Source organism: Apteryx rowi, unplaced genomic scaffold (assembly GCF_003343035.1).
Source record: "Apteryx rowi isolate R43461 unplaced genomic scaffold, aptRow1 scaffold_345, whole genome shotgun sequence".
Classification (NCBI taxonomy): domain Eukaryota; kingdom Metazoa; phylum Chordata; class Aves; order Apterygiformes; family Apterygidae; genus Apteryx; species Apteryx rowi.
Genome location: NW_020449919.1, coordinates 285,965 through 312,478, shown reverse-complemented (window position 1 = coordinate 312,478; position 26,514 = coordinate 285,965). Strand labels below are relative to the sequence as shown.

Below are 26,514 nucleotides of genomic sequence, written 5' to 3'. Positions count from 1 at the left end.
GAAAAAATAACTGAACAGTTAAGCTAATAACACAGGTCTAGAATTTTTCAGTAAGATGTTTTTTCATCTGATAATGGCAATTCATGGAAACAAAACATTTTCTGGGCAGGAATCAATATTGGTATTAATATTTAATTAGCTATACAGAGTAGAACCACCTCAATAAGACACAGAGACAAATACAGAACAGTCAAAATCACAGTGGGCAATCCACTAATATATCTAAGAAGTACATATTTTAAGTCATGTTTAATATTTCACCTAAAAACTGTTCAGGAAATAGTACTTGGGTGAAATGGAATCACAACAGAGACTTGAACCTTCACTTCCTACATTCCAGTTGTGCTGAGAAATATTTAAATAATTTATTGATATTTTAGCATTTCCTGATAGAGAAAACAATCCTATGATTTTTAAAACATTGAATGAGTTTGATAGACATTCTTCTGTAAACAAAATAACCTGGCTTCCTTTTAACCATACCACATTAGCAGGTTATTGGAAGTTGTCATTATTCAGTATTTCTCTGACATAATACTTGAAGTGTATTTTATGTTAAAAATGGTATATTATGACAAAGTAATGCAGTACCCAACCTGCAACCACTGCACTAGTCATTAAATCTGTGACTGATGTATGCATTTTTAACACTCTTATTTAGGGGTGAAAAAACAGCAAATCATCAAGAAATACCAATTTTCCAAGGTTCACTAATACAGAAGAGAAAAATGTAATATAGATAAGTTTCACAGGAAAATTATATGCCTATTTATCTTTGTACATACAACTAAGGACATCTTAGAACTGTTTTAAACATATTCCAACTTCTTAAGAGGACAAAATAAATCACTGACATTTAGCGCAATTAAACACTTGACAAGTATTTCCATGCAGATAAAATAGGATAGTTTCATATTGACCAAAAATGAATCAGGTTATACAAAACACAGGATTAAAATAATTCCCCATTTTTCTTATCTTAAATAAACTTAAAATATTATTGCAGAGTACACTGAAACATCATCATAAGAAAGTAGTTTACCTCTGGGAGTCTCTTTGTACAACTCAAAAGATCATATGTTTCTGTAAGTGTGGTCTCTCTGATATATTATCATTACTGTTGAGATACACTCTGTTAGATCTTATCCCACTCCTCCCCGCCTCCAACTCTAGCCTAGAGATATTTTTACTAACAATTCCCTTTCTTTGCAAAAATGTGTCTGCTCTTACAGAATAAACATACCAGGTATAAAATAATTAGTTTGCATTCCTAGTTTGCAAGGAAACTAACACATTTTGGTCATATCTTTAACTGACAAAAAATAAATTTAAAAATCTGCGAAAACACGCAAACTTAACAACTAGAAATATATTTCTAAATAAAACTTCTAATGTAGAATATTTATTTTTTTAAGCAACCAAATGTTGGCAAGTTTTACTTATTAACTATGTAGTTATAAATACAAATTATTTCATTTTATTGCTTTATGTAATTTTAAACAGTAAATTGAATAATACCCCATTTCTAACATTGTGCCACTATTGCAGAAGCAACAGAGTTTCCATGAAGATTTAAATGGGATTCATTCCCCTTTTCTGGTCTGTTTTTCTATTTGTTGCCATTTCTAGACAATTCTACTGGTAAACATCTGCTATTTTTGTAGGCTTCGTACAATACAAACAGATGTGAACTTTTATTTAGCTTATATATCAGGAAACAAGCAGCTGGGCTTTATTACATAAGCCACTCAATATTATCTTTGAACAGACAACTCTTTATTCTTTGACTATTAGAAAACATAAGTTCCTAAAACTACAGCAGATGTCTGCTACACTAAAAGCTTGATTTGAAAATGTAATCTGGAGAGCTGGCAGTGTGTGTTCAGTGCGCTCTRTCAGCGAGATACTGAACCCTGAGAGTTTCACTCCCTGGCAGCTCAGACTCCACTGCTCTATGGGAATTGTGCTCGTAGAGTTTAGTTCAGATCTCACTTACATTGCCACAGAAATCACTGTTTATATCTTGCAAAATCACTACTTAACTTTTGTTAATAAATATGAAAAACTCAAGGTGATCTCACTGTGATTAGAATACTGTATTTAGTCTCTAACTCAAATGGATCTTTTGGTTTTTCTTTTCCATTTACTGCTATTGGATTAGGTGCATGTCAGAAGGAAGATATGAAAGCAGGCAACGCAATTGGTTATAGAAGTGCAAAAATAAATTAAAACATATTATTTGAACAACATAGAAAAGAAATAATACTTTATTTTATAGATTTGTAGATAGATAACCATTTGCTACCAATCCTGTTCACCTCAGATGTTACCATTGTACAAATAACTGCATACAGAAACTGCAGTACTATGTAATCAAACACAGATAGTATCCTCCCTCTTTGCCTTTGTCTTTCTTTTAGTGGTTTTCTTTTCTTACGTATATCTTGGGTCCCATCAGGTAAGTCACATAGTTTTATTAGTCAGTACAGAATTGGTGGGGAATGGAAAGGAAGGCAATCACATATTCTTTCTAATACCATTTGAATGCCCTGTATTATTGGGAAAAAGGAAGGCCATATGAACCCTTAAAGGCAGGGTTGCCATTTAGTTTGTTAGTTAGCACCCTATACAATAATAGGGATTGAAAGGTTTCTTCCTCCTCCCTTCTCTCCTACTGAGACAAACAAAACCAAAGGTGATACACAATAGTTTGCTCAGTTTATGGGAGAATAATGGAATATATTTTTTTTCTTTATGAAATTGCACTCAGGATTCACAAATGAAATCTTTTATAGTGGTATGCAATACTTAAAACTGGGGGACAGAGGAGAAAGGGAAGTGAAGTCCTGAGCCAAGCTAGATTCAGGAGCTAGACTACTCAAGACATAAGCAGAGGCAGAGAGCCAAGAGCAGCTTCCACTTAGAAAAGCAAGATCATGATATTGTTTAAGGCAGTGGATCCCACTGACAATGCAACAAGGGCTGTGAGCCACTGACTCTCTCACAAAGGCAAGAATGTGTTCCCATTGAGAGACCAGGAGTTCATAGCCAGTGCCTTTTACCAGATCTTGCTCTTGATGATAGGCAAGGGGTCCTGGCTCCTGGTTCCAAGCTACTGTTGTGTTCTGAGCTCAGCAGGATCTGCGTAACCTTAATATTCACAGAGGCAAAGCTCCACAGTTCCTGCTGAGTGCTGAACCACCTCTCACAGCTAGAGGTTTCAGCGGTATGTTGATTCTGTAACAAGCAGTAGTTCTTAAGCCAGTCTCTTCCATTCAGGATGCCTACAAGAGCTCAGTGGAAGTAATGGCTGCTCAGCATCACGCCTCCTGAAGACATTCTGAGCAGATTATGGCCCATCTTTCACAAAAAAAGCAGCATGATGATGAAAAACTACATACTTCCTACCTCAAGCACTACAGGTATCCTGAAATACAAACTTTCTTCAGCCCTTTCCACACACATCAGTTCTGATCGGTAATGACAGAATTTCAGCTAATCCTATTCTTTTTTGTTGAGGCAACTATTTGTGACCATCATGTTTTGTCCACGGTGGATAACTGTCCACCATATAGTTATTGGAATGGGGTCACCAATAAATGGGGGACAGAACCAGATGGACTACAGCCAGTCTAGACCAGATCTAAATCAGTTGCCAAAATCTACTATTTTATTTTGTTATTATTATTTTTTACTTTCTTATCAAGCCAGGACATTTAGGCTTGCATTAAAATAAAAGTAAAATGTTAATTTTCTTCTCTTTAAGGGATGGGCATTTTGATAGCATTACTCATATAAGGTCTGTTTAATTAACTGTCCAATGTAGATTTTTGTCACTGATTCACTAGCTCTTCCTATTACATTTCTAGAATGCATATATTGCAAAGAAAGAGTTTTCTCACATGTATAAATTCTAGAAAATGCTTAAGGAAAAAAACCCTAATTCTCTCACAGAGCGAATGTAATAAGAAAGGGCAGGACTTTGTTTCCAGGAGATCTCAGTTATTATTGTTAAAAAACATGCAATACTTTTACTTCACCGTGAAATTATGCACAGATAATTTCAAGCAGTATATATCTAGTACACGTCTAACCATATATTTAACTAGTATATGTCTAACAGTATATTTAACCAAGTAGCTGTTATGAAAGAGGAAAAAAATCAATACATTAGAATAATATATTCAACTGATCCTTAGGTTCTTTCCATAGAATCATTAAGGCTGTAGTTTAAGAGCAGACCTGTGACTCTAAAACTCAGGTGAAGTAGCACAAGTCATTTCAGAAATATATACTAGAATGCTATAGATACCTATATTGACCACCTTTTTTTGTAATATCCTTCACTCACAAAAGGTACAAAGGGAACCAAGGGAAAATAAAAATCAATAGAAATATTTAATCAAATTAAAAATTCCTGTGAAAAATTAGCAAACTTGCATTTTCATATGCTGTACTTCCTATGAGAAGAGTTGAAATGGAAGTGTCGTCTTTTTCTGGAGTTCTATATAAACATCTTGACCCTGACGATCATTCCTTCTTTATGGAAATTATGTATTTTCAAACTATCTTAGGGCACAATATTTCGTTAAACAAATGACAGAAGAACACTATTTTAATGATTTATCTGAAGTCTTGTAATGACTATGTTTTCCTACATCATTTCTAAAAAAGTATTTGCCTACAATAATAGATATTTAAAAATATCAAATCCCACCAATCTTTATATAAAAATAATGCTGATCTTATGTTTCTAATTAGTCAGAGAGTTGGCAACCAGTAAAACACATTTTGTAAAAGGGAGGCATAGTAAACTTAACCTCACACCTCATAAAAAGCTTTGCAGTCATCCCAGTGGTGGCTCTCGGCATCCTGTAAAATGCTTGTAGCACAAACTCTGACGCAGTAGTTCTTAACTTGAAACTGGAGAATGTTGATGAATTCCTGATATTGTTGGACAGGCCCTAGGAACAGGGGTCTGTTCAGAGAGAATGATCAAAGAGGCAAAGATTGAAAGGCTGTGCAGTAGGAGGTAACAATCCCCAGTACTGCAAATGGGTTTGATTATTAGGTATCAATCATTCATTTCCTCTTGGTCCTGGAGTCTGAGCCCCACATTCACTTTTGAAAAATCTGGTCTTTGTTTCACAAGTTCTTTAAGAACATATATTTGCTCTTCTATAAATTCTCATTTAACCAAGTCATTGAGAAGTAAATTACTCTATCCTATTCTCTGAGGAAAGAGTGCCTTTTGTCATTCAGTTGTCATTACTTCTGGGACGTTCTGTGTTAAAACATAATTGCATCAGCAGTAAGTGTGAACAAGAAAACATAAACACAGAGTCCAGAGATTATTTTTGGTAGGTATGCATTAYGGGCAAACTCTTTCATAATGCACATAAGAATTATTGAGCAAAATTCTGGCTCAGATTCCCCATTCACAAAGATCTGCTCCATTTAGCATAGGGTGGAGCATCAGACGGAAAGTAGTTCAACAGTGCATATAACCCCTTAGAAATCATACCTTCCTTGAAAATTGTTCTAGTTCAAAGGTTCCCCCAACAGGCCCAGTTTCTAATTTTAAATCACATATGGCCAAAAACACATGGATCAATAATGAGATTCCTAGTATCTTAAGCCAAAATCTCCTAAAACCAGCTAATGTGATTATATTGCCCTCTGCATCAAATCCTTGCCCAAATATGTCTTAGACCTTACACTACTTCTTCATATCTTTTATATTTTTTTACTTTGCATGCAATGAAATATATAACTTTAATTACATTGGATGAATTTGTTTACATTTCTCAATACAAACAGTGGAAGGAAAAAGTGCAGAAATGTATGTTTATGTTATCCTCTACGGCTGCTACATGCTAAAATCAGGTTTTATGAAAATTCAGCTATTGCAAAGGTCAGAAAAGGAAATTAAAGTTTTAGCCATCTATTTATAGCAGAGCACAGTACATTCATTCACTGGACAATGCTATTTACTCATTTTAATAAATAAAAAATTATTGATTTGCAAATGAAATGCAGATCTTAAAAATAAATAATTTCTTGTGGCTACTTTAGATTATCACTAGCTTTGATTGAGGGCTTTCCTAAAATGGTACACGTAGTGCTCAAGCTAAAAAAAATACCATGCAATTTTGAAAACTATCACCATACTGTATCACTAAAATGGAATGAAGTCCTACATTACCTATGTTTGAACCAAACCGCTGTATGTAAAATGAACTCACTTTTTGCTGGTTTCTCTCATTAAATTGCTATACATTTTAAAATGCTGGAAGACATGTATCGCTGTGGAAAGAGCGGCATACAAATTTTGCAGTGGAGCTTTGGAGGGAACCTCTTTGCTTTTCTCCTCTAGTCTTGCCAGGACAGCTGTTGCTACTTTGCTGCAGGCCTCTACAAAGTTTGTTCTAATTTCCTGAAGAGAATCATCTTTGCACACCAGAGCCAATGGAAGCAATGTGTCAAGTTCTTCCATGATGTCAGAACAAAACTGGGGAGAAATAAATGTGGCATCAAGTTATTTGTATTCTGACAGCACTGTTTAATTTATACACACTAGGGTCAGATTCTTGAAAAATGAAATTGGCATAAAACATAAATATATTGAATCAGCTTTACAAACATTTCACTCTGTTGTACAGGGGAAAAACATTTATCTACAGAAAATGAATTATTACTTCATTCCTTCTTGCTTTAAAGCTGCATAAAATATATTGAGAAAAAAACTAAAACCATCTTAGGTTAGCAATGCCTTCATTTTGTTTATGACTTCATTAGATGTACATTCAAAACATAAGGTTAGTTCTTTGTAAACAGAGATAATTTTCTAAACTAATTCTTTTGAAAAAACATATAAATACATTTTTAATATTGAATCTGAAAATGAACTTCTCATGTCTTAAGTGCATATATTGACCTCCCTAAAATTATCTTCCAAAAACTTATGTGCTATTTTAAGCAAACACTTATTAACAGCTTCCCAAATTTGCTAGAACAGATGCAAAGCTCACTAAATTCAGAAAGGTTCATACACTTATTTCATTAGACAAACAATTTAATTAATCACACAAATGACCTTTTGGCCAAATCAAAGAACTCTAATTTGGCCATGCTATTAGGTACACTGATTAGTTAAATGGCATGTCTAAGGAAATAAATACAGGAAATCCGTTTATAGTAATGCTTCAAAGCTTTCAAGCATTTTCCCATCAGACCACTTGGTAACAGAGCAGATACTAATCAGAATGTTTTAGAACTTTTTGGATGAAAAAAAATAATGCCAGCAAAGTTTAAAAGTTAATTCTTTTAAGTATAGACTATGGGCTATTGTATAAAGCTCTGTTCAGCATCATATTGTAATGCCTCTCACTTTCTTCTTAATTCCATTTATATAAGATATAGAATATTAATGGTACTGTAAGTACTTCAAAGCATAGACGGCAAAACAGCCTTGGCATTCTGTCTCCCCTCAAACTTCAGATCTTTTGATACCTGCCTTAGCAATTCGTTTTGGTTGCTCCTCTTGTTGGACTGCTCCCCAGGACTCCCTCATTTGCTGGTTGTTTACAAGACTCATTGCATAGCCTGCAGCTGAAGACTGCTCTTTCTGCTCATGTTGAAGAATTTTAGTAGAAAAATCCTCAATTGCTATTGTTATACAGTGAGCCACAGAAGAAGACAGGTCTTTAAATGCATTTCTCCAGCCAAAATCCAGTAAAATAGGCTGAAATACATATTTTTATTAAATCAATCCAAATTCATTAGAGTGTTATTGTTGAGATTGTTCTAAACTTATATGAATATCCATGAACAAATTAATTAAAAGGACACCATCATCTTTTGAAATTCATATGAATAACTTAAAATACAGCTCACTAACCTTGAAATTATATTAAAAGGAATATATACTTAACAAAAATGAACATGCCTAATGATATTAATATGTCATCAAACTGATAAAAAACGAATTTATAAAAAGTCTGTTTAAATAAAACTGTTTTCATATAAGCCATGCTTTACCTTTACACTTTTTACCGTATTTAATGCAATCTGTTTAACAAACTCAAATATATTTATAAACACTTCAATAGTTTAACAAGTAATCCAGGAACGGATACCTCATAATTCTGCATTTTCACTGCAAGCTAACAACTGAAAGCTACTAACCACGAATATTAATAGTAAAACATTTACAGAAGCCATTTTTAACACAGCCACACTGTATTTCACTTCTTCACTGCTGGATTTAGCAGAGATCAAAATGCTTAAATAGAGATGTCTAGCTTTTAGCCAATGATGGATTTTACTACCGTTCACATCAGGAGTTGCCAACCTTCTATAAACAGTGACTTCTGAGGTTATCTGAAGCATAACAGTGGCACAAAAGAAGACACAGTAGGAAATAGTTACTTTTCCACTAATTTTGCTTTGCATGGCTCATATGACATAAAGCAGACTTAAAGCTTACCAGTAGTGGCCAGTTGAGAATGGCACCACCGTAAGAGAAGTATTTTAATGACGTAAGATGTACTCTAAAGATCCCTACCACTGAGGGCACAGTAGGAGAAAAGAAGCATTTCTAATGAGCTGCAGCTACAATCCTAAACTGGAAGACAATGAAAGGGGCCATGAAGTGGTGCCCGCCCAGCTCACTCCAATCCAGAAAATGCCTCCTCCTTCCTCCCATTCCTAACGCCCAAGTGCTGTGAGCGCACAGGCAGCCCACCCACACACCCGCTTCCCTGCTTTCCTCTTTATCTTTTTTTTTTTTTTTTTGATATTGGGTCAAGTAAGGCTCAATCATCTCAAAATGTTGTTCCTTGTAATATATCAAATAAAAGAACATTAGCCTCACAAACTGTTTCAAAGGACATTTTGAGAAGTAAGTCATTTCAGCCTTAAAATTGAACTGTTAGTGAATTACATTCCACTACTGTACAGTATCAGATTTTTTAGAGCACTCAGGTCGCATAAACTCATTTGGGTAGTAAATGGCAGCCAGACTAAATTTTAATCTTTTACATACATTCTACAAAGCATAGTGGTTACTACACAGTGACTTGTTGCATCAAAGCAACTGGACATCATGTGAGTACATAGCCCTATAGAAAGCATCTTTATGATCAAATACTAAGAATTCAGTAGATTTTCTAAGACTTTTCTGCATTTGAGAACACATGAAATACTGAAAAGAAGCTATCCTATTTTTGCATTCTTTTACTATTTCTTTTAAAATGTAATATCTTATATGTCTGATGTTAAATCCGTTCTGTTATTAAATGTTAAAAAAAAACCCACACTTTTTCATGAATGCTGTAAGATTTTATTCTGCTTTAACTGAGACTTTGGACTCAAAATTAGCCACAGTAGCTAAATAATGGGACTCCAGCAATAGGTGTTTATAATGAGTATAGTGACAGACTATATTGGAGACACAGACAAAAGAAAATCCCCTACAAAGTGCAAGACTCTTTTCATACTCGCCTCTTTTACCTGAAGTAACTGTTCAGGAAGCACACTGGTTTCATTTGCTCTAGTTTCTCCTATTAAAAGCTCCCCACTAGCTTTCTTCAGAACTCCTGCACAGTATGATAAAGGGGATCAAAGTTAAGATTAATTCTGTAGAAAAGTCAGCAGCCTGCAACACCTTCTGATATATCAGTATGTAGCATAAAAAAAACCCTCAACAAGATGTAGTGGAATACTAATGTTATGATAAAATCAAATTCAGGTTATACACAGCTCCTTTTATATAACATGATGAAATCCACATCCCATTGTATTCATATTTTATACAGAAGCACATATAATGCATAAAATATAGCTTCTTTTGTCATTAATTCATTTTTATACTGATTGTGCAGTCACTTATTTCTAGGGAGAACAGACAACATTAGAACAGCTGTGTAGAAATTAATTTCTATTCTTTGTTCAATAAACTAAACGAATTGCACAGTACTGTATTTTTATAGTTTTTACTTATTTGGAAATGCCAATATGATAAGAATAAAAAGACAGTTAATTAGTACAGTTATTATAAGCAAAATAATGGCCATAGGAACCATAACAGGTGAAGCTCCTTGAGAAGGCCTGGTACAAAAGGCTCACTCATAAATCTTGAAGTAATGGGAATATTGTCGTGGTTTCAACAGGGATAAACCAAAATCTAGTGTAGATGTCACCACCATCAGTGTTTCATAAGGACCATGAGAATAAAACCAAACAAAACTGTATTTTTAAAATCTGTCTCTTAGCATAAAGCTGGCAAACAACACAAGTATAAATATTCTTAATATATCTGATGTGAAATTAAAAAATCTGAAATGATCGGGTGCTGTCAAACATTGCTAAAGATTATCTTTTAAGCATAAACTAATAGGTCTTCTGTCATCTGAAGTACTTGTAGTACATATGGTCAAGGCTTAAAGAGCTTTTCTATTTCTATGAAATGTCCAATATTTGTACATGCATAGGATTTCATTTACGTAAAGTTGATTTTACCTTTCTGCTAAACAATGCATCCTCTGAAAAAGAACATTCTGCTTTTCAGACACCTACATAGCATTCTAAAGCTTGAACTTTTTTTTTCCCCCCAAGTACTGTTTTCATTTGCATTTTCAAAGGTGGTCAGGGAAAAACAGATCTGAGCTGTGAAATATGAAAGATAAAGTGGTAGAATATAAAAACGGAAGAGACTTCCCAGGTCATCTAGCTCCCTTATCATTCAAAATATGGTGTTACAGACACCACCATAAACTTAGGGCTTTTTTCAATATGTTTTAACATAGTGTATGATGAATTTTCCTGCAGTTTCTTTAGAAATTATTCCAGAATTAAAAAAAGAATCAACTGTCAGGATATTTTTCCTCAAATTCATTCTCTGTTTTCTACCTTAAATTTCCCTCATTTTTTCCTGGCAATTCCCCTTTTTTTTTTTTATAGATAAATCATCTGATTTTAACTATAAGCACAATTTGAATATCTACATATTCACATTCTCTTGTTGACATTACTTAGATCAGCTATTTATAATTCTTTGACTCTTTCTCCAAAAGTCAAAATCCATTAACCTTCTAGTTCTCTTCAGAATGCCCTTCAACTTGGTCAGTCCAACAGAGCTATGACAACAAAAGTAACGGATCCCCCAGGTTTACCAACACTTTAAAAAAAAACATTAAAGTTTAAACTGAGATCCTTGCGTATTCATAAATTGCTGCCCTACCTTATTAAGAACTCATGTCTTAGACAAATAAGTATTTAGCTGATGTACTTTTGCGTCTGCAGGACCAAATTCTAATGAATCTTTCCCAAGACAAAGAGCCAAATGATGCTTCCCTCAGCATCCCCCATTTTAAAACTTCCCTCCTTTTTAAAAATCAACAGACCCTTCCTATACCTCCTCAGCTTGTTTTCTACAATAGCCTGGGTGCTCTTGCCCTGTATTCATATATATATATATACACACACATACACACACCAAACTCATTTTCTGGTCTTCTCAAAGAAGCTCCAAGGTCAAGTCTCCTACCTGTCACTGAGTTCTTCTGCTTTCCCAAAACCTCATCTAGATAGATTAGTCCTTAATCCTGTCCAACTTAACCTGCAGCTAGCAAGCACTCCTTTCATGCTTTTCCTGATCAGCTGACTTTATGCACACTAGCCAAAGCCTCCCCAAAGCCTCTGCACTTCAGATGCTAATACAGCCTTCTCCTGTGTAATTGGTGTTTCCACATAGACACATATGGCCTTTCTGTCTGGTTACTTCTTGGCTTGCCTTCTGACTGCTTTGCCCCAGTCAGCAAGCACCCCTAGGAAATAAAAATGGAGCCTTGCCCAAGACACTGGTACAGTTGCTGTAGTGAAGCTACTCAGYCTAAATTAGACTGCCATTACACTCATGAAGGCAAGCCATGGAAAGGAGGAAGCACCCCTTCCTAGATAGCCACAAATCTTTGACTCCTCACCAATTCTTTGACTCCTCTCTTCTTCCAAATTCCATACCTCAAACTTCATTTGTAAGGAAAGACATAAATGTATGTTATACTTCTCATATTGCTGTTAGAGGAGAGAATTTGCAAAAACAGAGTGAAAGGAAGCAAGCATCGTGAAAAAAGCAGGAAACAAGCCAAAGAAAAACTTCCCAGTTCTTCATACTTGCTCCCTTTCTAGGATATATTCTATACCTCCACATTGAAAACCACTGTTCTTGATCATTAGGGAAGATAAAATCATCCACAAATCCTTTCCATATGTCTTTTGAAACTTTTGACAAACTTGATAAACTGTTCATACTGTATGTACTCCCTTCAGTTTTACCAGGCAGGCAGTTTGAATCAATTTAATAGCAAATATTCAAGAAAGATTGTATTAAGAGCTTCACTTAAAACTTTTAAGTCAACTTTTCAGAATTGTATTAAAATTTATCTGTGATTATCCTTTTCTTTAAAGCAAATCTTTTTTGCCTATGGCCCTATTGCCTGCAATGTATATAATTCTTTCTCCCACTCAGTATTTGTCTATTATTGTAATGATGATGACAATGAGATTTACTGCTTTGCTAATATAATTCTTTTTCTTCTCTGTAAGAAATTCTATTAAATTGATTTTTCTACAGAATTCAAATGCTTTCCATTTTTTTCATAACATTTTGGGGCACAAGAACTGTCATAATCACTTCATCTAACACCCAGCATAGAGTAGCTATGCATCAAGGAGACATTTTCTATGACTGCTCACTAACTGTGAGTAAGGTAAGTAATAATATCACCAATGCTCCTTGCCAAATCCAAGGCTGGATTCAGTAGGCTCAGCCATAACTTTTATTGAAACTGTACTGGAGATATGTCTTGAAGAAATGGAAAATACAACTCCCCACAAATATAAACGAGCAGAAGAAACAAAAAATATTTTACTAGCTTTAGATTTAAAAACCTTCTACATTCTGTCTTCTATAACGGACTATTTAATTGTTGTGCTATACTGAGCACACTGTAATAACACAAATACAGAAAATGTATATCTGAAATCAAACTCCTGCCTACTGCAAATTCCATCTTCACATCAGCTTGATCTGCTGAAAACTAGGTATTTGCTAAAGCAGCTACCTGAATACTTGAACATCTTGCTTTGAGACAAAAGCAAAAACAAAACAAAAACAAACAAATAAAAAAAACCCCAAACCCCACACATTTCTTTCTTGAATCTTTATAACTTTAAAGTCTATTAAGAAGTTGCACCTCATAAATTTGATTCTCTGCTCTATTACTCTTTCTAGAAACGGATACAGAGCAAAGGATTTCTTCTTATACTGCAAAGGGAAGACCTTTGCAAATCTTTGTGGTCCCCTGAGGCAAAGCTTATAAACCTAAGGGCTTGACAACTTTGCCCACAGTGTTTTCAAAGAGCTCCACTGGGAAAAGCTTTTCTTGGTACTCATTATCTGATCTGTCCAAAGTTCACCTTTCTCACTGAAATGAAAAAAAAAGTGAGAGACAGATGAAAGTATGTTAGATGTTTTTGATTTTTAAAAGTCTCAACAAGAGGCTTCTGAAAAGCCAGAGGAAAGAGATATCCACCTTAAAGATGGAAAGAAAATGCAATTTGGCATGATTCTAAATCAAGATCTCCTGCTTAACCCTTGGCTACAGCTGAATGTTCCAGGTTCCTTCAAAGAGAACAACCACTGTGATGCTGAATGTACTAGGTATATCAGAACACTTCAGGGATTTCAACTGAATGTAAAATGAGAAGTAAACTGTCTCATCACAGTAGGCATGATGAGATATCTGCAAAAGAAAGGGTTAAATATCTATTCAAGAAAAAACAGAAGGTGGTTATCCCTTTCATTTTCTGAAACCTACTGCTAATGGTGGAAGGAAATGAGGACATGCAACACTAGGAATACATGTTCTGTAATTGTTAGAAAAATACAGATACCTTTCCTCAGAAAAGCAGAGTGGTAGTCTTATCCAGGTGACATACTAAAGTTCAGTGAGGGGACAAAGCTTCATCATCATTTATTTTTAAGTCTGAGAATTTGTCACTATTTTCTCCTTTTATGTGATTTAAGAGAAAGACTGAACACTACCTTGGTAGTGCATAAAATGAGTATTTACACCACCTCTTCAGATATTTGTTGTGCTTAGGTAATGCAAGTATTGCATTGAAATGAAGTGCAAAACTTGGCATGCACATACTATTCATTGAAGAACATATGCTTAGGTTTGAAAATTAAAAGTCAAAAAACAAAATCAGCATGAACTGGATGGAGAATCCTGAAAAGAACATATAGTGGAAAATACAATTCATAGATTTTTCTTTCATCTATGCAAAACAGTCTGGGAAAATGAATATATTGAATATATTCCAGAAGATGCCAGATATAGAACTCTCAAACTGAACTCGGAGAACTATCCATATCACCTAAAAAACCCCTGCACATCCATCTCCCTACAGAGTTCACTCTGGTTCACTGTTTCCTTTGGTGCTATTGTCTGCCATGGGGTTACCATCAGAGAATACTGGTAGGCAGCACTTCCCTCTCACATCTATTTTCAACCGCCTAAATTGGTCTTCATAGGATTCCATTGTGCACACTGCAAAGAAACTTGTCTTGTTGCCAGCTAGAACTGTGAACTACATGTCTTTCTTTTCTTCACTGTTCTTTTTTTGGTTCACAAGCAACCTCCTACCAAAAGCAGAATCTGCAGAAGAGACTACATCCAAGTGATAATGCAATGAAAAAGTATGAAGAGAAGCCCAGGTGGCCACCTTGCAAATTTCCAATGTGGAAGCCTTCGACCTCTCCGCCCAAGAAGCAGCTATAGTCCTAGTGTAATGAGCTTTACAAACCCTGGGRGCCTCTTTACCCTTAACTACATACGCCTCCCTAATACAATCCCTTAACCATCTAGCTAAGGAACTCTTAGAAGCCATTTGACCCCTCTTAAGACCCCCTAAGAGTACAAACAATCTGTCAGAAGATATGAAATCTTTGATTCTTCTGTGATAAACCCTAAGTGTTCTTCTTACATCCAATTTATGCAGCCATTGCTCTTTGTCATTGCTGGGTTTAGAGAAAAATGAGGGCCAAGAAACCGCCTGGTTTAGATAAAACTCACATGCCATCTTTGGGACAAAAAAAAAATTAAAAAGAGGAACTGTCCAAAGAACTACTTTGTTTTTGATGGAACTTTACACATGTTCTGTATATCAAGATTGAAGTACCATGGGATGTGCTGAACAAAAATCAACTAAAATTGCCACTGAAACAGCAACACACAAACACCACACATGACAGGACATGAGTGCCTGAAAAAAAATCCCTCATATTTTTGTTGCATGTCTGCATGAATTAAATAGATAAAAGGCCTCCATCAATACTAAAAGCAACCAAACAGAAAAGAAAAAAAGTGCAAGGTTCCAGTCTATGTGATGTGTGGGGAAACTTTAGCTCACTTGGATGTTAGCCTACTTATTATGAGTTGTATAGTTTTGTTTAATTTAGGAGCAGTACTACTTGCAGAACACTGATTCTTCAGGTATGCTTACATTGCAGTGACTGCAGAGTAGTTTAGATACACCCAACGTAGGTCTAAACTAGCGAGAAAGAGTATGGGTAACTGTCTAGCAACAGCAGCATACTACTCAATCTGAGCTAATTTACTCTGCTTCTTAGGCTAGTTCTGCAGTGTCTGCTGCACTGTAAACCTGCTACTAGTACCTGAGTTAATTTAAAGCTTCTTTGGACAGATCTGCACTACACAACCTGTTAAATTCCTAACAAGATTTCTAAAAAGAAGGCTTCTAAATAAGTACAGAAGATGGCCATTATATTTTCTAGTCACATACAACAAATGTATTCTGGTTAAAATAAAGCAAGGATTTTAATCAATCTGTTTGATCAAAACTCAGGTTTCATCAATGAAAAAGATTAAGATTATCAGCCTAATATAGGACATTAACAGAAAAAAAAATCTTAAATCCCTTTTGGTACTTACCAGAACCCGGAACTACTGGGAACGTAGCTCTCATTCTCCCATATCAAATCATCTTTCACTTCATCACTACAACTGAGATTTCTAACAATATGATGTGAAAATAACACCAATAAGCCCTTCTTCTTGACAGATTTTTTTTTGTTACTCTGGCCATGTCACATGTTCTGTTCACATATTCTCCAAAAAATGATACAACTGAGCAAAGATTTGTGAGTAAAACCACCTGATCAGAACAGAAAACTGAAAACAAAGATGCCTGATGACGGCACTAACCTCATCTGTAAAAGATTTACCTTCACGTGTGTTTCCATTTTGTGTTTTCTTTAGAACAATAAGACTACCTCGTACAAGATGATCTAATTTTGCCCTCTCAGATTTGATAACTAGAGCTACCACTTAAGAACAGACTTACTGTACATACAATTACCGTAAAAGAGTATTTCTCAAAAAAGAAGGCTTAACACACTTTTCAGGAACAGTTCAGAATGTAATGAAGCTTGGAGAAATACTTGCAGGATAAAGTCCAAAACATACCTTCTGGCAAGTAAAATATTTGTTGTTAACATTGAAATCATTAAGTTCTCTAAATTGCTGGAGATCACATGTCTTCATATAGGCTGCAGTTAGCTAAACATGTCAAGTATATTCCCCATTCCAGTGTTTTTAAAAAAATTTACATTTTATCCCAGAAAACACTAATAAAAAGAACACCTAAAATTATCCCATTCTGCTGAACGTATACTCTATCCTACACATTACCGCTATGAGTCCAAATGGGAATAAGAGTTACAATAACACCTCTTTGTAGGATCAAGACCATAAAAAGTAAAGCATACTGTATGACAGCTTAACATTTCTTGAGAACAGCTAGTAAATTTGAGAGATTAAAGGAGGCAGAAACACATTGAGACTAATAGCAAAAATGGAACTTTGAATGCAAATTTTATTTGAGCTTTGATGTATATTCTGAAAATATATAGGTTAACCTGTTTTTTTGTTGTTTTTTTTTACAGAGTGTTAATATTTCAGATGAAGAATCCATCAACAAAATCTGTGCCTCTGAACTATTTTTATTTCATTTTTTTTTAAATTTTTTATCAATTTAGTATTCTGAAACCACACTCCCCAAACACCTTTCTTCTCAGCCTGCAGCTCGACTACTGAGATATCAAATATTTGACCCCACCTATCCTCTTTCCCTAAGCAGCGTGGCCTCATTTCTGGTATGATTCTTTTCTGCAATATAATCAAAGCTCTTGAAACCACTTGCTCTCTGGTGACCTGGAATCCCTCTACTGGCAAAAGAAGCAGAGTAGAACACTTATGAGCATGCTGTGATCTGGAAGGTGCTATTCATATGAGTTTTTGGGATTTCAGGTTCTCCTCATCTGACATGAATGCAATCAGATGAAAAAGAGAGTGAGCAAATACAAACTAGAGGCTTGATTCTGAAAAAGTATACTTTCTGATCAATAGCTTATTTTTATAAAAAGCCCCAGTGAAGTCAATGGGATAAGCACGATAGTAAACATAGTACATATTTGTAAGTGTTTGTAGGAACTATAGGCTAAAGCTGGACTATATACTAAAACACTTAGCATAATAAGACTGATAACACTGATGTTCAAGTCAGTGCTTTTCTCTCTTGAAAAAGGCAACTTTCTAGGACAAGGTCAGAAATACTCACAATTTCAAAGAACGTAGCCTCCATATATTATTTTGCCTTAAATAAAATACAGGCCATTTATACAGATTCAACAGGAGACACTAATATTTCTGATTACAATGTCTGATAACTTTTCATTTGTTTTTTCATCAATAACTACTGTATATCACATATTTATACACAACTATCTGTTCTTTTCCACAAGTCATAACTGTGCTTAAATGTAAATCTGCATATTTCAAAAAGATTTTTCAGCAGATATGGTAATATACTTCTTTATATAATGAGATGACATATATTAAGTAGTTAATTTTGAAAAACATATAAAATTATCCTTTTGCACAAACCAGAATGAATAAACAAGGAAGTTTCCATTACCTTGAACATTCTTATTCTTCTCAGCAAATGAAGGCACCAACAGAATTTCTGCAGAAAGTTCTTCAATTTTTTCTTCCATTAATAAAAAGAGTTTAATAAGCTGAGAAAGACATTTGAGTTGATACAATGTTAAACAGAAGTTCCTTTCTTTTTTGTGGTATTCTTGGGAGGCTGTTCAAATAAAATCATGAAATACTTTTTACTTTTGCTTAAAAAATCATCCTGCAAAACTGAATACGTAGAAAAGTAAGGGATACCAAGTCACCTCATTTTTGTCTTAGCATAATGTATCCTCTTTTTCATTCTAAACTATTATTACATTAGTTCTTATTAATCCTTTGGCATTTTTCAAGTATCCAGAAAATTACAAAAGAATTCCAGGTTGTATTATTCATTAACTAGAAATTTTCCAAGCAAAAGATCTATACAGAGAACATTCTTACCTGCATTTTACAGAAAAATACAGTATTGCAAAAACTGATTGAACAAATGAAAAAACACATCATTACTATATTTTAATGGTTTGGGACACCAAATCACTATACTGTCACTCTGCAAGTCACCTTGTCTGTTTAACAATCTGCTAGCACAATACAGTTGATGAATATGACATTTGAGTGAAAAGAGACATCAATCTAACACTCCACAACTTTAAATATGTGGGGTTTGAAAACAAGTGAGACTGTCAGTGAACAAATATCAGCAAGTAATATACCTATAAGCATTTGGTTTTTAAAAGAAGAAACTGAACATTTTATTTTGAAAGGTTAACACTTACAGTCATAACATATAATCATGTCACATCAGCCAGGGAACTCTGCTTTGAGCACAGTCAGACTACAAAAGACCGTGAGCTGTTTCCAATTTAGTTTTGCCAAACTACACTGTTTAAACAATTTTAATTTTAAAACTTCTTTAAATGTAACAAATTTGCACTTCTATGCAAATTGCTGTGAGCTGATACCATGTTCCTATGGAGTTCTGTTGCAGATGTAATATCAGCAGAACAGTTTATGTAGAAAGTGTCAGTGAGGGCCAGAGTAGTTTGAAAGACAGGCTCTGAAAGATGAAAACAAATACAAATTGATTGAAACGTACTTTCATGTGTCACATCTTTCTCACCTTTGCAATTTGAAGTATTCAGTTCCTCCCTTTTTCCTCAAAGTTCCTAGATTATTTTTTTTAAGGTATTCATAAATCACTTTTAAATAGACATGGATCTAAGTAGCAAAGCTGAGCTCTGAATACAAATTCCCTAATTTGCTATTCCAGTTTTGGAGCCTTAGAGATTGAACTGAGTTTTGCATCCACACCTGAATTTCCTCAAAGTTCTAAACAGATGTATTTATGCTAGCCCTTTGCATTTCTAAGAATGGCAAAAGAAAATGTTATACATAATTGCCTCTGTTGGTGCCTCTCCTCTCTGAATAACAAGGAAATTTTATCACTGGATTTCCAATTTTAAGTCTTAAACTTCCAATAAAAGACAAGCTACTATTTAGAGAATTTTTCACCTTTACCTGCAAGCTTGATAACATAAACTGAATGTGACTGATATGACATGACTGCCTGAGTCTGCAGACAGCCAGAAATAAAAAATCCAAGAAGTGAGAACCACAAATCATATCGTAAAAATCAATGGAATGTTAGTTCTGTGTCCTGTGATTGGAAAACCTTGTGATGCTGCTGTCCCCTCTCTTGAGGAAGAAAGGAACCTACCAACTACACGATTGCCCCAAGCTACATTGTCCTCATTGGAGTGAAATGACATGCACTTAGAAGCCAAAGGTGTACCACAGAAATGTTTTCAGAATATAAAACCAGAGAGAAATGAAAACTTTTATTTTTATTTTTTATGACTATTCAAAGTATATTTCAGCTGGAACCAGAAGATATCAAGTTCAAAGATCCCTCTTCTGTCATGCCATTGAGAAGTTGAGAGAATGCTTTGATAAATTATAAAGCATATTATATTATATGCAAACCAACACTTACACAATCTTCAGAGCAAAAATCTTACCCTTTAATACTACACTGTTCTATAAACATTCTGAATCTACTGTAATATATAAATTAACATATTTCTTCATATGATTAAGTACTCCAATCATTATATAACTTCCTTAAAGTAGAAAAAGGCAAAAATAATACATTAATTGAAATACTTAGAAACCAAATACGAGATAAAATTCTTATTCCTTAAAGAAAATGCTATTTTACTTTATACAGATGAAGAGTGCAATTGTTCTTCCATATTATTGAAAAAATTATTTAAGACAGAGAGATGAAACTGGAGACCAAAAGGACATCCACAGTGTACTGTGGCAAAGCCTTGAAAGAAAGGTCCTGCAGCAGCGAGCATTCCACAGACACATTCTACTAATGAGGTAGTCAGACTCTGGCAAATGAAACCTGAAAGTTTTCTGTTGTGTACACCCTTCTTGTGAAGGGTACACACTAGCTTCTCCCTTGCTCCTGCTGCTCAGGGCATGGCTTATTAGAGAAAGGGCTCCTGCCAATGAACAAGTGAATTACATCTGGACAGGCCTTGGAGAGTATCAGGCACTGGTACTTAACCTGTCTTCTCCCTTTGCATGAGTTCACATACACACTCTACCAAGGATTAGATTCCCAGCAGTAACCCCAGCATCAGTTACCAGAGAGAGTATCTCAAAGGCCTGTCACATAAACAATGAGTGCTGCAAAGCAATAAATACAGCAACAGTTCTGGATACATGAGAAAACATGGTCAGAACCACAGGCAGCCACAAGATAAACGTATAGGACCCAAGTACTGCACTATGCAGTCAGCCAAAGAGATTGCTTGAATTCTGATTGTAGGCGCTCTGACCACTTTTGGAAATTCCGTATTTATGGTTTAATAATAATTTGGTCTGCAGCTGGATATTCTTCTGGACAATCACTATGCAGAGACAGAAGAACCCCTAGTATTTCCTAGAATGAAGACGAATAGCCTGGGAGACTTTCATAAAGGGCTTGGGATTCATGATGACAAAATAAAAGAGCCTTTCTGACTTTCAGGTTGTGAAGTATAGACAAAATCCTAGATATCTGAAGCTTAGGGAAGAATACCAGGTTAATTTCTTGGCTGAGAAAAAACTCTGACAAAAATTCAGAAGAAATTTGAGGTAAGCATGGAGAAAATTGTCTTTGAAAAAAAGAATCAAACAAGCTCCTTCACCTAATAAGCAGCCCACCCTCACAGACGAGAGAAAAGGAGGCAAGAGATCAGGGATTCAAACAGTGAACTCATGAAGGCCTGAAGCATGAAGTTGAAACCCTGCTGATCAACTGGGTTTGGAACTCATCAGAAACCTATAAACTGTGGGCAGTGAGAACGTGGTGGTCCAAGAGAGTGGGCATGTAGATGAACCTTCACCAACCCAAGAGTCCTGACTTCTTCAGCTTCAGGAGATAATTTGACCAGAATATGGTCAAGATAAAAGCATTAGAAGAGGGGAGGAACCCTCTTTACATGGAGAGGACCACCATGTAAAAAACATGATTTTTCTAAAATCGTTCACACCAGGGAAGAGGAACGTTTGAACCCAAAGAACCATCTCGCACCAAAGCTGTGAGGCGGACAATCCCTGGGATGAGATGAGTCATCCGACCCAAGTCCTAAGACTGCTCTGGAAGGATAATAGAGAGCAAAAGCTTCAGAGCTCTCCCAGGTAATCACAGTTTTGTTGTCACCTCAAATCACCAGCTGATGTACACAGTTTGAGAAGAAAACCTCAAAATCACATCATTAAAATATACTGCCTCTTTATTAAATATACAACTATATAGACATAACAGTACTAGCACCAATACAGTAAGAGAGACATTACAWGCCTAATACTGGGAAAAACATAAGAAGTCATTGGGATCTGCATAAAGTCCATTTTACGACTCTGTAAAAGTAACCGTATTTACAAGCAACGAACAACAATTCATTAGCCTACTTGATTGTATAGATTATTTGTTTACTGAGCATACAATTTACATTTTCTGTTATAAGTTCCTGAATGTTTACATCAGTGTTGCTTGTACAAACTGACCCTCAGATATATATGGGTATATAGTATACATGTATATATCTATATATACACACAAACATCCTATACACATATATGGAATACATAGAGAACTCCATACACTTTTTTTTAGGAACTTTTAAGTTCTTAAACTTTTAACAAATTTTAAGAATTTTTAAGAACTGTGTAACAGCAAACAGTTAAGCAGCCAATSTGATGATATACACAAATAGTGGAAACAGATCTGTAAGTTCTGTAGTTGATTGTCATGAACAGTCACATTGCCTATACTGAGGCTGCCTGAACTGCTGAATCTGCTAGTGGAAGACTCCTAAGCCAGTAAGATAAGCTACCTTTTAGGCACAACAAAAAAGATCCCAAGTGAACACAGTATCAGGGAGCAGTGAGAGCTGGCTGCTTCCTAAGGGACAGGGAGCAGAGCACAATAACATGGCCAGTGAGGCAAGGTCCTTACCAGCCAGGGCCCCATTTCACAGCACTCAGGCAAGGCAAGCAGGGCAGACAACAGCCAGGTTCAACCAAAAGTCCAGATCATCAGGTAAGCTCATGGTGACAAGGCAAGGCTGAGGTCAAGCCAGGAAATCAATCCACAGATCAGGGTTTGGATCAACAGGGTCCATAGCCTTTTACAGACATGGCTGTAGCTTAGCTGGAGACCAGTACTCCTACGGCATAGCTGAGGCAGGGCCCAGGTCTGACCTTAAATAAGATCCTGGGCCTATCACAGGGTTGGGGTGGTAGCCCCAGGTGAGGCTCATTAGGGCCATTAAGACCTGTTAGTGCACAAAGGGCCTTGATGCACAGCACTTAAGGAGCTTCAGTTTTCAGACTAAAACATTAGAAGAACAGGCTGTGTCTATAAAACTGTACTTCCCATGAGAGACTGATGCTTTGTATCTACTGAGAACAGCATAAATATTTGGCTAAGAGGAGAGAACAGAAAGTATTTTAGGCTTCTACTCCCAAGCTTGTGGTACCTTTCTGGAAAAAAAAAGTCTACAAAGGCAAAGATTTTTGTCAAGTAAATTGAACCTGTACTTGTACAAAGCAAAAAAAGCGTGACAGTTAACTATAAAAAACTGGAAGGAAGCAGAGGAGTAAGTCCATAACGTTCATTATCTTAATATCCTCATCCTGTGATCTGTACTTTTAACATTCACACAGAAACAAAGGGGGCATAAAGGGTACTTCATTTCCTCTGGCATGCTGATTCACCATCCCAACCATGAGATGACAGGCAGCAGGAGTCTGCCATCCCAAACAAGCTGACTCTCAGAGAGTTTTGCTGATAAAAAAACAAACCCTAGGTACGACTAATAATGAACGTTTATCAAATTCTGCAAGGACCGTGGTGGATTGTGCTGGTGCCAAGGCAGCTGATGCAGTCATACAGCAGTCTAGCATCATCAGAGAAACAAGGGGCACTGATTTTTAAAGTTTTGCCTTCCACTTCAGCTGAATGAACTGGAGATGGAGAAACTTTCCTAAGATCTGAACCTGGCATTCTTTCAATATTCATTCCACAATTTCCTGCTTTTTACCCTCCTTCCTCAGACTGGAAAATACTACTGCAGTAGGCAGAACTATATAGAAAAGATTACAAAAGAGCCTGGATACAAGGAAGCATAGGAACCACAAGCTCCTGCAGAAACGGTCAAGAGTCAGTAACATACATAGGGTTTTGTTGCAGGAATGATGACATTAGGTTAACATTAAGTACTCGGCTTCAGATGCTAATAATTTAAGACGAGCATGTAGTTTAAATATACTCTACAAAATGTAAGCATGCTCATCATAATTTTCAACAACCAGGTTTAGTGATACACTAACAAAAAATATTAACTAGAAAAGAGAAAAAATATCTTTTGATATTGAGCAGATGAAGTGCCACACAAAAAATTTCAGAGAGCTATTTAGTTACAATCCTGATAGCATTTTAAAGACTCAGAAGCTCTACACTGGGGATAGGTATGCTGCCTTAAATGTATTTTTCATCCCTGTATGTTAGACTTGAAATGCTACACTGAAAACAGTTTTAAACTAACTGGCAAACCACTCCCTCTAACAACAAACAATGAAAAAGCATGACTCAACACTTTTCTTGAAGCATGGAAAATACAGTAGTCCAAACTCAATTAAATAGTAGCTTTACTGAGGTTTTTAATATAAAATCCTGACAATAAAGTGCAATAAAATATGGTTTTCATGTAGACTGATTATAAGAGATGTTAGTGCAAAACATGTATAATCTGAAAACTTAAAAGCACCTCAAGTAGGAGACAAGAAGTGACAGCACATTTAGCACCTTTAAATGAAGAACAGAAATGCTATTATTCAAGCCCACAAGAAAGCATTGCTCATGGCAGTTCTCACATCATGATCCTCTGGATCACATGGTCCATAAAACAGGTAAGAAAGGCCTTCTAAGAGATAACTTACTTGAGAAGAGTGGCTCTCCTTTTTCTGTGTACTGAACTATAGCAAAATAAACAAAAAAATTGTCAATACACTTGTATTAACAGTTCCATTTATACATAACTGTTGCATTTGACATAAAGATCTTGTGAAGAGACAAGATCTTCATGTCATAAGCATAAGAACACACAATCATAAGAGTAGCTATACTGGGTTCACCTCTGTAGCCATCTACCTCAGTATTCCGGGCTTTGACAGTGACTGAAAGAGGATGCCTAAATAAAAACACAACAAGGAATGCATACGCAATACTTTCCCTCAGTACTTTCCCAGCCCTTGACCATTTGCATCTGAGGGRCTTCCAGAAACAGAGATGGTATACATCACTAGTCCTTAGTGGCTATTTCATCAACTCCCCGTTACCCCYTCACCCCATATACATTTTTAGCATCTATAACATTTTGTGGCAAGAAGTTCCACACCTTAACTATGCATTGTGCTAAGAAGTATTTCCTTACAAAAATATCCTTTTGTATGTTTGGGTATTTCATCTGCTAGCTTCTTTGATGTTCACTAATTTTAAGAATCAGCACACTATTGATCCTTGTTTGTTCTTTCAATGCTTCTCATCATTTTATAGATATCTAGCATATACTACCACCTCAATCACTTTGTTTTCACACTGAAGAATTCTATCTTGCTTATTTTTCCATATATGAAAGCTATCCTATATCACCTTTTTGCCCTTCTCTAAATCTTTTCCACTTTTTTCTCTAAAGAAACAACTAAAAAATATGCCTATACAGGACATAGACTAGTGAAACAGACAGTATCAATACTGTAAAAAGAGATATATAAGGATTACTAGTGAAATCAGAGACAACTTTTTGATACTAACAGAGAGTTAAATAAAAATCCCATCTTCTAATGATTTAAACTGAATACATTGTAGAGGCTAATTCTATTCAATAAAAATTCTAATATAAAAATACAGATGTTATTAATGAAAAAAATCTGTCCTTATCTAAAGAAAATATGAAGAAACTAAAGAACTATGTGTTAAAAAAGACCTCCTCCAAAAATGAGCATGTCATCCAAACTTCAGGGTTAAATTTATTGTGGATATCCTACAAYGTCTTAAACACTGAATCTCAGTCTTCTTCTTTATTTGTATATCAAGAAAGATATTTTCTGCAGAATAATGTGACCACTTGGGAACTTTTTTATTTGGAATAAAAGCCATGATACTGGAAAATTTCACTTCACCAGTTATGAAGTTTGGAAGTGCCCATATGAATTCTAAGTCAGTTCATGTAAGTTAATTAAAGCATTTTTCAAGCACCACAAAGCGAAAGATACACATTCTATAAAGTACTCATTCATAGTACCTGAGCTTCTCCTAAGTACTTAAAATTAGTAATGAGCTTTCTGCCTTTATCTTACCACTTACAAAAGATTTGCCCTCATGTCTAAAATGAAGTAGCATGAGAAATAAGGCTGTTCTAGATCTAGAAAACCAGTGTATACCTGCTAACTTGTGATTTAATAGCAAGTTTCAAAACTGGTACTGTCCTCAAAGCTGTAGCTCTTGAAACCATTAAATAAAGTGTTTCCAATTTCCTTGGTTATAGCCTGGAAGCATTTATTTGAAAATCTCAAAAGGCATATGAAAATATGCATATCAATTAATCCCAAACTTTAAAGTAAATTTTTTGATTTTTTAGAGCCTGGTACTTTCTATTTTTTAACAATTTGGCATTCACAACATCACAAAAAATCAAATGGTTAATTCTGATCATTTCAACCCATCCAGGGATGTGACACAGTAAAGTGTGGTGCAGAAACCCCTGCATCATAGGTGACCTGGCTGAAGGTATTAAGAATAGCAGCACTACAAGAGCATTGCTCTCAGATTAATTAGCCAAACTACCCAGTGTACAGTGCCACATGGCAAAACCACTTCTGAGACTCCTGA

The 26,514-nt window shown here is 35.4% G+C and overlaps 1 protein-coding gene across 1 annotated transcript in view; it reads right to left on the bottom strand.

Annotated features, from left to right (window-relative positions):
- The window catches only part of KIAA0825 (KIAA0825 ortholog), a 160,588-nt gene that overhangs the window by 66,957 nt on the left and 67,117 nt on the right, over positions 1-26,514 (bottom strand). Inside the window, exons 9-13 of the mRNA XM_026072634.1 lie at positions 18,064-18,234; positions 9,514-9,599; positions 7,517-7,744; positions 6,246-6,511; positions 4,828-4,978 (exon numbers count right to left, since the gene is read on the bottom strand). Of these exons, the coding sequence (XP_025928419.1) occupies positions 4,828-4,978; positions 6,246-6,511; positions 7,517-7,744; positions 9,514-9,599; positions 18,064-18,234 (902 nt within the window). The remainder of the gene's footprint in view (positions 1-4,827; positions 4,979-6,245; positions 6,512-7,516; positions 7,745-9,513; positions 9,600-18,063; positions 18,235-26,514) is intronic.